We start from the raw sequence: 16,688 nt of genomic DNA, 5'->3' as shown, positions 1-16,688 counted from the left end.
TTGAATCTAAAGCCCCCTCCCTGGTCGTCGCTGCTTTTAGCTCCTCAACATCAGCGCTGTTGTCCAGCGGTGAGTGTGGCTATCGACCGGGAGCCTGTGCCCGCTTCACTTAGAGGTCGGTAGAAAAGGCAGCAGAAAGTGAAGCAGGCTGAAGGGATCTGTGGTTTACAGGAGCTGCTGCGGAGGTGCGTCTCTGTGGAAGGAACAAACGAGCTGAGGGGGTTACCTAATAAAAGAAGGCACCTCCGGCAATTAAGCCAGCTGACAGGCAAACTGTGGCGCTGCACTAATGTGGGCTGACAGCAGGGAAATTTGAATAACGAGGCTTGCGGGAGTGAAGGGAGGAATGCAGGCGTGCAGGGATTTGGGCTGATGGAAGACTGTGGAAGAAAGATGCGTTTTGCTAATGAAACAGGTGCCTGGCAGCGCCCTCCTCGTCTGAGGGAGCGGGAGTCATTGAGAGATCACCCGCGTGCTTCTCTGGCACATGGATGCTGGGCGGAATGACGGCACGCTGGGGGCGTCAGTCTCCTGCCTTTTCTTTGTCATTGCACGCCACAATGCCGTTTCAGTGCTAATGGCCATTTTTCATGACTCAATTTTGGAGCTGGGCAGACGAGCCTCCCTGGGTCACACCCTCCACCTCCCTGCGGTGGGAGTCAAATGACAGACTGAGGGAGTTTGCTGGGTGTTTACGCTGATGCTAGACAATCGGGATAAGTGGCCTAATTAGTGGTCTGGCTAATGGCCTGACCCTTATTAAGAGAGGCCACACCATAGCTGAATTGAAACGAGAGTTTTGTCAAAAGTTTTTTTTTTATCTTAAACACGGCCATTAGAGAGCCGAGTGTAAATCCTGATCAATGTCACTGAACGTTTTCAGACAATCATTAATTGATTCTGAACACCAAATGAATTAAATATGAATCCGGCTTAATGACAATAAAGGCTCCTTTATGAATGCACGGCAGACATGTAGCACTTCAGTGTTATTGAGGTGAGGATTACAAACAAGCGAAATTTGAAAAGGCACCTAGATCACGGCCGAGTTGTTCATCTCGCACTATTAAAACGTTGCATATTTGTAAAACAACTTTCATATTTTAGGAATTATGTCAGCTTTTCTTGATGGGGAATCGAACTTGCCTGTTAGCTGGGCAGTCCATAGTCAGGCTTTTAGCTAGGAGGGCGTCTGGGCGTCTGCAAAACATGAAAAAAATGGACGCCTGATTCTCGACTGCAGCTTGGCCGCCAGATTACGCTGGTATATGGCGGGATCTGGCGGCCAAGCTAAAGTTGAGAATCGGGTGTCCATTTTTTTTCATATTTTGCAGACGCCCTCCTACCTAAAAGCCTGTCCATAGTCGTTTTGGTGAGCTAGGTTTTCAGTTTTAAAGAAATGTATTTTTGTTTATTGTTCTGAACAAAGCGCGTGTCTGCCACCTGCTCAGAGTGCTTTGACCTGATGGAGCTGGTGGCCACCATGGCATGAGTGAATGACTCATGCTTTGAAAGAAATCGAAAAATTTAAAGTTTATTTTGGAATAATCTTGCAAACAGACATTGTTCTTCTTTAAGCTGAGGCATTTTTCAGAGAGTTAGACGCTGGCTTTAATTCTGCCTGGGTAACACCCATTCTGGCCTTGGTCTCTACTCCTTTGTCCCTCACATCTGTAGCAAGTATAGATGTGTGAAGACCCAATCGAGGAGCATCCAGCAGTCTGCTGCCGATGTTGACGTAGCAGGTATTCAACGCAATAAAACGCACGTGTTCTTGTAAATGAGTATTGAACGCTGCGTCATGTGTTCATCCAGTCAGGGTTTCTTGTAGCATGTGTGAGTGCGCCTTTCTGGATCTGGGGTGTGCACATGGTTCCAGAGATACATGGCTTTGAGCTAGGATGTGAGGTCATAGCGGTTTGTTGCTTGTGGTGCAATTAGAAGAAACTTAAATGAAAGCCGTATGTATTTCCGTAGAAGAACGCCAAATTGTTAATGACATCCTCACGTTTGGATCTAATGGCCTTTGTTTCATCCAAGTTGGTGTTTGTTTTGGGTGTTTTGTGCTGTGGCGGAGGGGATATAAAGTGCCAAGAAATGTTCATTAGAATGGAGACAGCGTCCTCTTGTCCATCCCATAGAAGCATCCACAGTTTGAATAAAATGATTGTCCTCACTCCAGTTGACAGTCCACCTCTTTCATCCTCTCATCGTCGGCTCCTCATTTAATCAATGCGATTGACCCTCGTGGGATAAGCGGGAGATTAGTTTGACTCCGTTTACATCAGATCTGCTGCATTTGTTTCTGCATTGTCAGCTATCCTGTGGCGCTTTTCCAGTCGGTGACCGCGGGTACTGGTTTCAGCTTGTGACTTCCTCAGCTGTCTTGGTGGAACAGATCGCGACGGTGCCTGTTACGGCGACAAGAGCTCGATCGGAGCTCGTAAACACGTTCCCACCGATTTAACAGAGCACATCCTAATCATATCAAAGAGTCACCTTCTTATGAAAGCCCGCCTTGCTTGGTATTACAAAACCAGACATCCCTGATTTGTGTGGACCACAGACTAAGCCAGCCTGTAATTGGGTAACACGACTTTCAGTCTGTAAGCTTGGTGGAAGGGCAAGCAGACGGTCTGCGACTTACTATCGAGTCAGGATGCTGAGAGAATATCAGGGATTATCAGGTGAGACTCCCTGACCAAATCCATTCATCGAGGTTGGAGGGTCAGTGTTATAACCTTTGACCGTACAGGCTGCTAATGCTGTCAGGAATCATGTGACTTCTCTGTTGTGGGCTAAAAGAGTGTTGCTAGCTGGGAAAAAAAAACAACTTCTTAGGAATATTCTTTTCACCCGATATAATCTAATTTGCCCTCGTGCAATAGTATCATGTTCTTGTCACATTGCCGTCTACTGCAACATCACAGTTGATTTTAAATGACCGCCTGGCACAAGAAAACCTCACACAGAGAGAAAGCTTGCTCCAAATACAGGGTTGTTTCAACCAGATTTGAACCAACAAATGCTTCTCGTGAGGTTGCACCGATTCATGGACCGTGGCCATTCATACTCACTAGAGGTGGAATTTGATAAAAAAAAAAAAGGCTTATTAGTGGCGTTGTTGTGAATTAATCTCATTTTGGTGCCTTTCAATATTGGACACTAGACTGATGAAATTTAATGGTGGTTCATGTGGGTCAAAACACATAAGCTCAAGCATGAAAGTGCTCCGGCTTTACTGCGTACGGTCTGCTGGATGTTTTTGCTGCATCCATCCCTGTGAAAGAGTATGTGCTTGGATTAATTCATCTAAATTTAAACGTTAGCATTACTGCCCTTGGATTTACCCTTGGCACAAACATGTGACCGAATGACCACATTTTGGATGCTGGAAACCAACTATACTAATCATCTCTTTTGCTTTGGGTGGTTTTCATTAACTTGACAAATGTATGTTGTTTGTGCGTCTTCAATTTACATTTATGGTCCATTTATACAACACAAACACCCAGCGTGGATTTGAATGCACAAGTATGTGGTGAAGTGGTCAAGTTTGGTCATGTACCGGTAGTCTCAGTTAGAAGATTGGTGATGGTATTTTTTAAATCTAAAATCAACACACAGAAAACAATAAAAAAAACAAACAGAATAACCACTTTGTAACTTGCGAATAATTGCTAAATATAGAGCTCATAAACCTGTTTACTTTCAAGTGTTGGGAGACTTGGATCATATTGTTGTTGTTCCTACAGACATCAGTATTGATATGGGCAGGACAGGATGTTGATGCCAACATTTTGGAACTGCCAGGTGTGTTCCTTCATTCAATGTAAATGAATTATAGATTTGAAATATATACAGGTTTTGAAAGTGACCAGTACTCTCTGTGCATTTTTAATATGTGTATATGTGCATGACTGTGGGTCTTTCCACCCAATCTTTTAGACACAACAAAGCGGTGAGACAAGAGCGATGGTTCCCTCTTTCTCCTTCCATCCCTAGAAGTGGCCTCCCCCCATGGAAGAGTAATTGTCTTTGTGTGTGTTCCATCATGGCTGCGTACATGCGAGTGACAAATTTGAGTGTGCCTCTTTGTGAGTGTGTATTTCCAGTAAAAGGTGTGTGTAAGTAGGTGCGTGCGGTTTAGTTCACAGATTGAGAGCAGCTCATTGGAGGAAGGAAAAAAATTAGAGCAGAGATCATTTTTTTTCTTTTCATTTATCCCTGTTTCCTTTTTCTCTCCTTATCTGCCCTTTCCACGTCCTTCCTGGAAAAGACTCATTTCTCTCACAGTTTCCGGCAGTCTCACGTTCTGTTGGACCCATCTGAGCCGAGCGGTTTTACTTTCCATCCGCCTCCATCACTTATCCTCACCCACTTGTCTGTTGATGTTGGCTCTCCTTCCTTCCAAAATGCAACAAGCCGTTATTTCTCATGTTTTGAATCCACAAATCCTGGAGTCATTTTTTGGCTGTGTGTGATCTGTGTTTTGTTCACGTTGTCGATTGTACTCCAAAGTCAGTGCTCCGATGTTGACGTTTTCCTTGTCTTGTTGGGTCACTACAAATAGTGTGTTTGTAGAAGTCCCAAGTGACAGTCATTTTTATTTCCCGATTAGAGGTGCTCTTTTACTCCTCCTGTTTCCTCAGAACCCTCGTAAAAGGAACCCATAGAGCAGGCGGGTTGGTATTTGCGTGATCGAGTGTCTTTAAACCACTGAATTTGTCCCCGCTGGCTGTTATTCTGACACAAAGCCAGATAGACAGTGGGACAGCTCCCACCTCCCTCTTCGTCCAGCTCTAAGATCTCCTTTGTCTGCCTGTCCTGTAGCATTACACGTATGGCTGTAGTCTCCTAATTGCTCTGGATCCTGCCGAGAAGGGAGACTGAGCACAAGGCTCAAGAGGCGTCCTCAGCAAGAATGGGGTCTCTTTCGTGCCCCATATCCCCCCGTTTTCTCAGTCCCATTTCACGACTTAGACTTGTAATTAAACAATGTCAGCTCATTTGGCTCAGAGTCTCTCGTGTTTTTGGCCTTCTCCATCGACTGTCTTGGTGACCCATTTACATCTGGCTGCACTGTGGGGACGGTGTACCCCCAACTGTGACTATGCAGATGCTTCAGACATCCTGTTTTTACTTTGGTTAATACTGCTTAATGTAGCAGTATTAACTAATGTAAAGGGATCTTTCTTTCATCAGTCAAAAAGCTTGTCAACTTGGAATTTGCTGACAGTTATTTTTCTTTTCAGGCCCCTCTACAGCCACCTCCGGGGTCCTCTGCCTCTGTGGTGGCAGCTGCTGCAGCGGCGGCAGCGGCATCAGGGACACCCCAGTCCCTAAAACTAACCTACCCAGAGACTCTGGACCGCATCAAAGAGGAGTTTCAGTTCCTGCAGACACAATATCACAGGTGGGTGCGTTGAGATCCTGCTATGTGTGTATGAATGTGTTATTGTTGGCAGCCGATGGAAAGAATTGATTGTTTTAGATGTTGACACTGGAGGATTGCAAAGTTCAGTCAAAGACCCCTGACTTGATGGCCTTCTTTATATGTCCAGCCATTCAAAAGCAAAGTCTGACAGCAGAACTGTGACACGTGAGGTACATGTATGTCTTTCAGCTTATGTTTCAGCTGGACTATATAGTGGTAGCTGTCAGGAACACGTCCGGTATGTCTTTGAGAATTGGACTTGGCTCTGGTTAGGACACCATCTCTCTTTTTTTCCTCTGTTCTTTTGGCACCCCTTCACACGGGTCTGCTTTGATTTGAGGGGCCAGATTTTTTACACCCTCCTGTTTTGCTGCTTTGTGTCGCCCCCACCAGCCGACCGTCCACTAACCCCCATTGCTACTTCAGCTTGGCTTGCATTTTTCTGGACATGTACTGGCCGACCATTGTTGTGAAGCTGTGGGACTAATTGTGAGCCCCTCCTTTCCCTCGTGCACATTCATGTTCTTGAACTTTGTTCTTCAAACACTGAACATTTGGACCTTAAGAATTTTTGGTTTTGGTTTCCATATCATAATTAGTTCAGCAATGTGCTCTCTTCTTAGCCAATACCCAGTGGTTTAGGATGACCGATCGATCATCTTTTATATCTTTTAGCCTATGTTTCCAAATGTCACCTGACTGACTGGACTGTGTTGACACATGCAACATAAATCAAACAACAGGTTTTTGTCATCAGCTGTATGGTAGAGTACATTTGTTTGTCAGGCTACATGAGAGCACGACCTACAAAATCTTGTAGGTTTTATCAGGGAAATCTTGCAGAAAGCTGATAAAACTGTCCACCTGTCCAACGTTAGTGAGAGGACGGAGTATATTGGCAATTACCAACTGTACGCTGGTAGAACCACAGTCGACAGTGGATTAAAATGCCAGTTCTGAAAACTTTTTTGATGGTACGCCCTCACTCATGGAGATAAGAACCATTTTTGTTGCCAAAATGCACGTGCATGTATTTTGATGACGTCGACTGTAAATGAGTCCACAATTTACGTCCCCCACCATACCGCACCAAGCTACAGTGTGCCTTATAACTTTAGAGTAAAATTAAGAATTTCATTTTCATCCCAGCATGAATGAACTGCGGACATTCTTTACACCAGAGGGTGGCAATGGCCTTGTGTCTCCAGTATTTTACTGCGTCATGTAGCAAACATTTAAACATGCTGTGCACACTACATTGATGTTGCAGAGCAATTTCTACACTGCAGCTGCTAAACTCACCTGCTAGACGACAAACCCATGTTTGGCTTCCTGAGGAACAGGTGGAGGTTCTCACTTTCTAGTGAAATTGGATTGTCATATAATAATCTTATAGTCTCCAACCTTTGGCTGTACAGTCTATATTTTCAGACTTGAGGCCGTTCAATGGCTGTTCTGCGCCCATCTTTAGCATCCGATCACTCTAACAGTGACCTTAACCCTGGCTGAGACTAATCAAACCACTCTGTGAACACGAGTCTCTCCTGGATCTGTTTGCGGTGTTGGTGCCATCATCAGCCTCTTTGGCAGGAGTTCAATGTTGCACTGTGTGTTACAAAAGGCCTGGAGCGACGCCCTCTTGCCAAGCTCTACCGCTCAAATCTGGCTTGCTAGAGAAGCGATGAATGAACAATGTGATCCCAAGTGAAGGCAGGAGCGAGCTTGTGATTTCACAACATTTTTATAATGTTTTTTTTTAGGCGACTCAAAATCACTACTCCTTATTATAACAACTGTCCAAATGTGCTAGCCAGAACAAACACTCAGACAATCATCTGTTGCATGACATTATGTGGGGCTGTTTCAGAAATCTGCTTGAACCCATTCCGTCCTGGGTGGGGCTGAATCTTTGCACAATTTCAGATGTCAAAATTGTAATTTCACATCCAAGTCAGTGAGACATGGAGGTTTTCAACTTATTCTGGATGTACAAGCTACATCTAAGTAACACTAAGGTTTTTCAAGCACATCACCCGATATAATTTTCTCCATGGTAGTTTTTGAAATGATGTACGTGCCATTTTTCGAAATCTAATCTGAGATGTTATGATCGAACCATTCAGTTGCTAATTCTTATTTTCTTCTTTTTGTGGTCTAAATGTAACATTACTTGGTTTCCGGCTGATATTGCTCAGTGTGATTAGTGGTGACCTATTTGACCCATCAGAGAGCAGGTTTGACCTCAAAGATCCATCAGATTTCGTTCAACACAACACATAATGGCGCTTTATTTTTGAGACCGCAGGGTGTTGGGAAGAGCTGGGGTTAATTCAGACACATGCATTCTGATGTGCTCAACAAAGATTTTCAAATGCAAGCCCCCCGTCACTATCATCACACACAAATATGTTTCCTGGAAATAGCGAGGCTTAGTTGTGTATTTTGGCTGCAGTGAAGGTGGCTGGATTCTGATAGATGTTGGATTAGACGGCAGGAAAGAGACGCAGGGAAGGGATTAGAGCTGATGAGCTAGAACTGTGTGTGGCGAGAGGAGGTGTGTGTGTGTGTGTGTGTGTGTGTGTGTGTGTGTGTGTGTGTGTGTGTGTGTGTGTGTGTGTGTGTGTGTGTGTGTGTGTGTGTGTGTGTGTGTGTGTGTGTGTGTGTGTGTGTGTGTGTGTGTGTGTGTGTGTGTGTGTGTGTGTGTGTGTGTGTGTGTGTGTGTGTGTGTGTGTGATTCTGGCAAATAGGTGTGTCGCTGGTTTTGATGATGTGGTTAGCTTGTTGGAATGAGGAAGATTACAAGGAAACTAAAAGAAGGGAAGGGTTAATTAAAGCGCTGTCGGAGGGTCAGATGCACTTTTTCGGGTTTTGTGTTTTGACTAAATGGGCTGTAATCAGACTAAGATTAGCTGCTGTCAGCACAGTGCAACTTGCGTCCGTGTGTGCATTTATGTGTGTGTGTGTGTGGTCTTCGGCGAGCCTCTTCAGCCGCCGCTGACCTGCTGCCACTCATTTTTGAGAGCCCCCTCATATTACTCACAGCAATACTCCACATTGAGGACACACTTGAGAGCGTGTCATCTTTTTAACAGACTTGTGCACTCGCCTGACATCGCTTAGAAGATGACTGATGACCACGCATGATTTTTTTTTTGTACAGCTGAATCATAAACGGGTGATATAGTTTAGAATTGATGTGGGCAACAGAGAGAAGGTTCTCTGCTTTGAGAGTTTCGCCCGTAACTCACTCACTCTATACATATCTGCTGGATAATAGCGGCTGGGCACCTCCACACAACAAACTGATGGTTCATAGCTGTCAAAGCCAGTCACTGAATGTGCGAGTTAATTTTGCCTCCAAGGCTGCGTCAATGACTTTAATCAAGATCAGGCTTTTTAATGTCTAGTGTAATTATTGAACTCTTTGCTTTTGTAAACAAAGAGACGAGGTTTGTTCTGACAAAAAGTAAATATGTGCGCCTCCAAAAGACTGACGTTGATGAAAATCCAAATTGAATTCTGGTGTCAGTGGTGATTATGCAACATTGGGTAGTCACTCGGCTCATATCACAGCAAACAAGCGTGTGTCCCAGACTCTTCTGAGACAAAACCAGCGCTATCTACCTTTGGGAGTTATTTGGTGTGTTTGCATTTGAATTTTACTTCAGCGTATACCTCAAGTGTTCTTTAGCCTATTGCTGTTGGCCCTGTACTCCAGAGAGAGGGTTTAGAAACAGCAAGTGTATGTTTGTTAGAAGACAGGCTGGGAGGGAGCGAGGCTGATCAATATTTAATGAAATGTAAAGTGAACAGTCACATACCTGGAGGCTGAGGAGCTAAATGGTTCTGACACTGAAAAGGCTCGACACGACTACCATTACATGGCTTCCATCTGCGCCGGAGTATTCTCACTCTTTACTTGTGGGTCACTGAAGCCTGTGTGGGTGCAGTAGTGGGACCAGCTACAGTTCAATGCCAGTCGCTTCTTGTGTAGCTTGTGAACCTTCCGAAAAGAGTTTATTGGCCCCAAAAAATAAAAGAAATAATGGGCTAATAAGTACAGTAATAACATCATGGCACTGCGACACAATTGGGGAAGGTTTAAACTCCAAATTAAGTTAAAAGTCTTTGACTGAAAACCTTTCCATTTCATTTTTAACGTGAACTACCAGAACTCAAAAACAGTGTTAGATTCATACACTTAAACATGAAGTGCATCTCTTAAACTGCAGAAGACATTAAACAAGTGTTGCGAAAGAAATATTATTGTTTATCCTGTAACAACATATTGAAATCATCCTAACTTGCAGTGTAGCTCAATTGCTGATGGCTCAATTTTACATCCAACTCAGCTAAACGTTTAGTTTCTACAAAACAAGAAGTATTGATAGAGATAGAGAAGTATTGCAATATACTTCCATATTGATATTTTTCTCACCTCTAATTATTGTATTTAATTCAGCAACACCAAAACAATTTGCGTAGTCAATGGTGTGTCGACTGTGAACCAAATTGTATCTGGTGGTTTCTTACAGGGTGAGTTGTCAGGGGTGAGCATAAACTTGTTATGGCTGACGCAAGCAGCCTGGGAATAAGCAAAATAAATGAGTGATGAATAATTCCCATCTTGTAACTGCTACTTCTCTGTATTAACTGCACTAGGTTTGAATCCCATCTGATGTTTCATTATGGAGCGTTAGAAATATTTTAATTAAAAATACCTCAGCTCTTGCCAACATCTCAAAACAGAAACTTCAGTCTACCATTCAGACAGGTGGATAATCAGCTATGAAAAAAGTTCAACAAATCCATGAAGAAATAACTTACTTCTATGATGTCTCACCAGGGAAAAAAATCATTGAGGAGAAATAAGAGCAGAAGGAGGTCAGAAATTATCAAAACACTTTGAACCAAAATCCAAATGACTGAACTGCGAATGTGAGTCTTTTACAGGTGACTCTTTTGGGTAGAAACGATGAAAACGTTGCAAATCAGTTGGCTTGTTTCAAACAGACTGAGGGAGCAGTTGGCACGTCTCTACAAAGCGCTGGAACTAAATTGGAAGCTTCGTCTGTGGGTTTGTTTGAATGTGTGCCTTTTTTTAATGTGTGGACCGAGTCCTGTTTATGTGCTTACATCCTGCTGTCATATATGCGTGTGTGCTTTGCCTTACTCACATATGATGCGTGTGCACTTCCCAGCGCTGATGGAGCTGTGTGAGGTTTGGCAAGCTGCAGATTTTTAGAGCGTTGGGCTGATCATCTTATCTCCTGTCAACGCTGGTGAAGGATTGGAGGAACCAAGCCCACACACGCACGCACGTCACACACACACACACACACACACACACATAGTAGTATCTTACTGTTTCTTGTTCATCCCTCCTCCATGAGCGCAGTCCTTCAATCTTGTTTTCTCTTTATCTCCCAAACCTGCTCTCCCTCCCTCTCCTCAATAAATGGTGCTGAGCCAAAGACTAATTATTACAGGCAATCATTTCGACATAAAATACCCACTTCCTGCTCGCCACTCTCCTCCCCTCCCTCCCTCATTTCCTTTCCTCATCCAACTCTTTTATGCCTTCACATACAGACTTTCCTTTCAGTCCATTTTGTGTGAAGGAGTTATTGCTTTCCGAGTGCGACCTTGGGGTTTTCCCTTTGAGCGAAAAGGTGTGTCTGCATCTGTGCATGTGTGCGTGACGTCCATGAAAAACCCATTCAGTGCACCTCATATTGTGTAGTTCCTCTTCCCTGGACACTTCAGCTCTCACTGTGGCATCCTGAGATGTGGCTAAAGCCAGCGTGGAGATATGGTATCTCTGTGGTCTCCTCCTAGAAGACCTGATGGTCATCGGGGGAATTCCATTTTAGCTGACTCTTGATATTAGCTGATGCAGCTCTTGGATAATGTGAAGCAAATTAAAGTGGCTAGTAAATACAACGGCTAACACACAACAAGCAGCGCTACAGACAATCTCTCGCACACGTTCACGCTCCATGGTCAGCTGAGTGACTTCTGCCAAGAGGCAATTCCACAGTAATAAAATCTATAGGCTGGTGTGTGTTCGTTTGTGTGTGTGTGTGTGGAAGCGATAATCCTCATCACCCCCACAGCTTCGGTCCTCACCACCTTCCTCCCTCTCCTTCCTCTTCCCCTCAACTAGCTGGCAATGATAAATGAGTCAATTATGTGTGTGTGTGTGAGTGTGTGCCTGGTGGACGGGGAGTGGATCGAGGCTGTTATTACCTGTTGCGGCTGGGGGTAATGTTGCGGTATTAATCATATTCTAATTTTCCTCTGCCATACAACCACCCCCCTTCCTCCCCCGCCCTCCAATCAATCACTGCTTGCAGGAAACAAGAACTGCTGGAGTGCCCCAAATATAGTGACTTTCTTGTAAGAATCAGGGTTGCAGCAGGTAGACTGGGGTACCTCGGTACATGTTAAGGGGGGCGTCAGGGGAGATGTTGGAGCTGTTGGGACTCGTTTCTCGCTACATTTAGTGATGGAAGTTTGAGCGTATCTGTTTGCAAATCATTATCCAATTTCAGGGGACACATGGGACTGGTTTGGGTGCGCACTGAGGCAGTCGCGGAGGATGGAATAAAATATAGGACACGGGGGAGAACTGCTGGCTGCTTATCAGCGTGGTGATGTGTGTGTGAAGCCTTGGACCCATTTTGTGTCTTCATTACTAACAAGAGCAGACCCGGATCGAGCTAGAAATGCAGCCGTGGAAAGGATGTATCCCTTTGAATGTTGTTAGATTACAGTGGGGTTTGCGTCAGAGTGGCAACAAAATCGTGAGGAATTTAAGGTGAGGGTGAGGGGGGTGTTTCTTTATAGTGCCGTCCTGCGGTCCTGGCTGGATTTCAGACTCCAAGTGTGACTTTGTCTATTTCTGCTTGGAGGTGATAATGGGCTGTCACCACCGCAGTCCCCCGGCTCCTCTGCCCCGACTCCCCCCACCTCACCACTGGTGTGAGAGAGGATGGGTGCAAGGGGGAGGATAAAAGGATAGAAGCTTTAATGTTGTGTTCTGTTTGGCTGATGTAAAGGCAATAAAATCTGAAAACAACCTTTAACATTTTTTGTGTCTCTTTTCTTGCAGTTTGAAACTGGAATGCGAGAAACTTGCCACAGAGAAGACGGAGATCCAGAGACACTATGTTATGGTGAGAAATGCGCACACTCGAATGCACAGAAACACAATGATGAAAACACACATGCAACATTGCACATCAACAAAAGCACGTGCACATAGAAGCACATTGACTGTTCAGTCACAAACATGCATGCAGGCAGAGTAATGCAGCTCACCCAGTCACTGACTACATGTCCACACAGATATGCGCACCCAACCACCCAACACACACACATGCAAACAAATCATGAATTTGTATCGAATATACACACACATGCCTGAAAGCATAAATCCTCCACTATGCACACCATATTAAATGAAAAGTCTAATTCACGCATGTATGCAGAGTCGCACATATAGTGGCAAAGTCATCAGTGCAGAACCACACTGATGCAACCACACACACAGACAAATGCAGCTGGAGAGAGATGGACTCGCACAAAAATACAGATAACGCACAGTGTACAAAATCTCACAGTGGAAGACGCACACACACACATGCACACAAGCATCGTCTCTCTGAGGCAGGTTTGCTGCCAAGTCCACAGAATCCCTTTCATCTGCTCACAGCTGCCAACCGACACCCACCAAAAACCACACACAAGACCACACACACTACCCCACACGCAGCATATTCGGCTAAACATCACTTACAGGGGTGTGCAATCATATGCCTGAGCTTGCTCGTTGATGGTTTGCGTTTCAGAGTCTCGGCTGGTCTCGCTCATGTGTGTGTCCACATCTGTCCAGAATGGAGCGGACTGATCACGTTGCTAAGTTTAGAAAAATGTAGCGTGTGTTTCTGACTGCAACACAAAATATTTCGGAACTAATATCTCAGCGCTGTCAGAGCCGGTGAATTACATCGTGACTCATTTAAAACTATATTCTCGCTACAAAGCCTGAAGTGGTGTAACTTCATCATGCGCTAAATTGATTAACTCTCACTGAATTCAAGGTTTTTTTCCAGGAGAATTTCAACCAAGTTCTTGTTAGCGTTGGTGTGTTAATATTCAGCAGACGTGGATGTTTGTGAGTGAAAATGCATCCATCCAGCCAGATATTCGACAAACTGACTTCCCCTGCTGCCATTATATTACGAAGTAATCCAGATCACTGTTTTAACATGGAAGCTAAAACTATATTTTTAGTTTGTCTTTGAATCCGGCCACCTTGATTACCTACAATCAGAGGAGCCCAGCTGACTGAGTGTGAGCTGCCCGGAACCTGCGGCGCCAACACAGACTTGTGTGGTAATCTTGGCACTGAGTGAAGGCTTGGAGGGGGTTCTGAAGTTGTAGGGGGAGGGTGGGGGGCTGGCATTGAGCCCCAGCGAGGTCTTTTTTTCTGGCTGATGATTTGGAGGAGTTTGGGCGTTGCTAAGCAACAGGCGAAACTTGGCACAGTAACTGAGGAGCAGAGCTGCCAGCTGCCAGGAAAGGCATCTTTTATGGAAACACACACAAAATACGCACATATATGCACCCAGCTAAACAGTTGCTGTGTTGCGCTACACACATGCACAAACACACACACACACACTCTCTTTGCCAAGAGAGATGTCTGGAGAGAGAAGACCCCTGCCATCTCCTCTCTCATTCTGCCAAAGTGTTCCGGCTGCCCAACTGCCAATCTTCTCTCTCCACAGCCAGTCACGCTGAAAAGCAAATGTCAGTCTGTCACTTTTGGAGGCATCTGACTTTAAAATGCTCTCCTTTCCCTCCACCTTTGAAGGCAGAGACACATCCTCACAAGTGCACTCTCAGAGTTCACCCCCTCTTCCTGGATTTTTCCCAACCAAAGTCGAGGTCAGGAGGCAGACCTTAGACATGATTATTGCAGTAGTCTACCACCCCTCGCTGCCAGTGACAATTTTCTCTCCTCCCTCCTTCAGTCTGACCTCCAAACACACCTCTGGTTCATTTTAGTGCGGCTGACTTTCAGACTGTTGGGCGTGCGCTTTTTCTGCCTGGATTTGTTTAGGTGTTTTAGGTGGATTTAGATATTTTGTTTATTGATGTTTTTTAAAAATCTCTTCACTGAGTGCTACAACTCTTAAATGCATTATATCTGTGCATCTTGAAAATCATAGCAGCAAAATAAACAAATACAAAGTAGACCAAGTACTGGCAAACAGCCAAATGTATCAAATTTCTAAGCGGCGAGGGAGCATCGCCCACTCTGCCAAAAAACGACTCATCTGTACAGTCCGTCTTCAACGCCAAGCATACACTCAGTTCTGATCATTTGATTATTTTCAGGCCAATTTGCGGCTTTTAATATAACTGATCGTGGACGAGAGGCTATGAATGGTTCTTGACAGTAAAGCAGATGGTCGGAGATTTGCTGACACAGAATTTAATCACCTGCTTTTGTCGCCCCGAATCCCTGCCAAGACAAAAGAACAAACAAAAGCCGGGCTAGATTATTTTTCCTGTATTTGATGTTAAAATGTCACCTGTTTATTAATCTGTAACTGTGGTTTTTCCTCTTGAATGTAGCCAATAGTGCTGTATAGTTGCAACAAAAATGATAAATAGTTGCAGACAAGCCATATGAATCAGGACCTTACTGTTGCGTTGCCTCTGTACACACATCAGTGCACGCAGGAGTGATTGTTTCAACAAAATTGCCACAGGGTGCGATTATGGTAATTTCACTGGTATTATGAGAGCAGTCACGCTGTGGTGAGAGCACATACATCGGGGAGCTTAGTCATATGAAGTACAGGCACAGCGTGGGTCGATATTAAAATAGATACATGTCCATCAATGGAAATCGAAGTTAATGTGCCCAACTGTGTAGCTCTTGAGTGACTAAAGGTGATAACGTCGCTGCAAAAGAATAATGTTGAGCAGGCAGTAATCACTTGTATGTGCTAACTGTGCTCTCATGCTTGTTGTTTACACTGTCTTACGGTCTCTTTCAGTACTACGAGATGTCCTACGGCCTCAACATTGAAATGCACAAACAGGTGAGCACACCAACGTCTCTCCGCTTCTCCCGCAGCTTTACATTATTCTCTTTATTTCTGCTGCCTGCTTTCTTTTTGCCCCGTGGGTTCTCTCTCTCTCTGTTCCACTGTAGCGTCTATCCGTTGTGTGATGCTGCTGCAGAGGCGTTAATAGGATCCACAAACAGAATTCATTTCTGCTGCGAAGATGCACAGAGGAGAATCTGCTGCCCTTCTCTCGCAGCAGCCTCTTCTGCTGTCCGCCATAAATCCAGTCCTCTGCTCCGTTTATTCATCCCTCCCACTTCTGCCCCGCTTTTTCCCGCTCCATCCTTCTTTCATCCAATTGCTGTCTTACTTTTCTTTATAATGCTGTCCTTAATCTCCATTTCTTCTTCATCCCCGTCTCTTTCTTTCCATCTATTTCTCATCCCCACTACCTCTCCTTCCGCCTCACCCTTCCTAGCCCCACCTCTGGGTCCTCTCAGACATATAGTCCATGCTGAATTTCACTTTAAATCAGGTCACTGCCTCTCTGTCGTCTACACTCTCCCTCTTCGTCTCAATCGTTTCGCTTTTGACATCTTGCAACCACCCCCATCTTGATTTTCCACCCCCGCCTTGCCTCTGTTTCTTCTTTTGCCGTCTATCTTTCTCCCACATCCTCTGTTCATTGTCATTTCCGCTACCCAATCTGCCCTTTCCGTTTTTTTCCTCCTCTTTTCATTTCCGCTCATCCAACTTTATCCTCTTTTCCTCGATTGCCAATGTTCTCTCTCTCTCTCTCTCTCTCTCCCTCCTTCTCTCCCCCTTTATTCCCATCTCTCAGAAGATGTCATTTAGTAGTTGGAGTTCTCTAACAAGAAATCATTGTGTCTCCCCTGGGGGTGGGGGTGGAGGGTGAAAGATTCAGGAGATGGAAGGGAGGAGGAGGGGGCACAGTGCTCAGCTGAAAAAAAAGGGATGGAGGGAGAGAGGAAGCATGAGGGGAGATGGAGAACAAGAAAAAGGAGGGGGTGGAAGGTTCAGCCCAGCATCAATAAATCACTTAAGTGTGTGTGCGTGTGAGTGTGCATGCCTGCCCGCGTGCGGGGATAAATGTGGGCATAATTTTGTACATGTGTACACACACACACAAACTCACACAGCAG

At 44.8% G+C, this 16,688-nt stretch overlaps 1 protein-coding gene across 5 annotated transcripts in view; it reads left to right on the top strand.

The window, feature by feature from the left end:
• Nucleotides 1-16,688, top strand: part of tle2a (TLE family member 2, transcriptional corepressor a) — a 43,175-nt gene that overhangs the window by 16,083 nt on the left and 10,404 nt on the right. For all 5 annotated transcript variants that reach the window (XM_053859606.1, XM_053859597.1, XM_053859571.1 and 2 more), the window contains 3 exons: nt 5,256-5,416; nt 12,552-12,615; nt 15,514-15,558. In XM_053859606.1, the coding sequence (XP_053715581.1) occupies nt 12,613-12,615; nt 15,514-15,558 (48 nt within the window). In that variant the 5' untranslated portion in view covers nt 5,256-5,416; nt 12,552-12,612. The remainder of the gene's footprint in view (nt 1-5,255; nt 5,417-12,551; nt 12,616-15,513; nt 15,559-16,688) is intronic.

This window comes from Synchiropus splendidus, chromosome 1 (assembly GCF_027744825.2).
Source record: "Synchiropus splendidus isolate RoL2022-P1 chromosome 1, RoL_Sspl_1.0, whole genome shotgun sequence".
Taxonomy (NCBI): domain Eukaryota; kingdom Metazoa; phylum Chordata; class Actinopteri; order Syngnathiformes; family Callionymidae; genus Synchiropus; species Synchiropus splendidus.
Note: the sequence above shows the minus strand (reverse complement) of the source record. Positions and strands in the feature narration are given on the sequence as shown.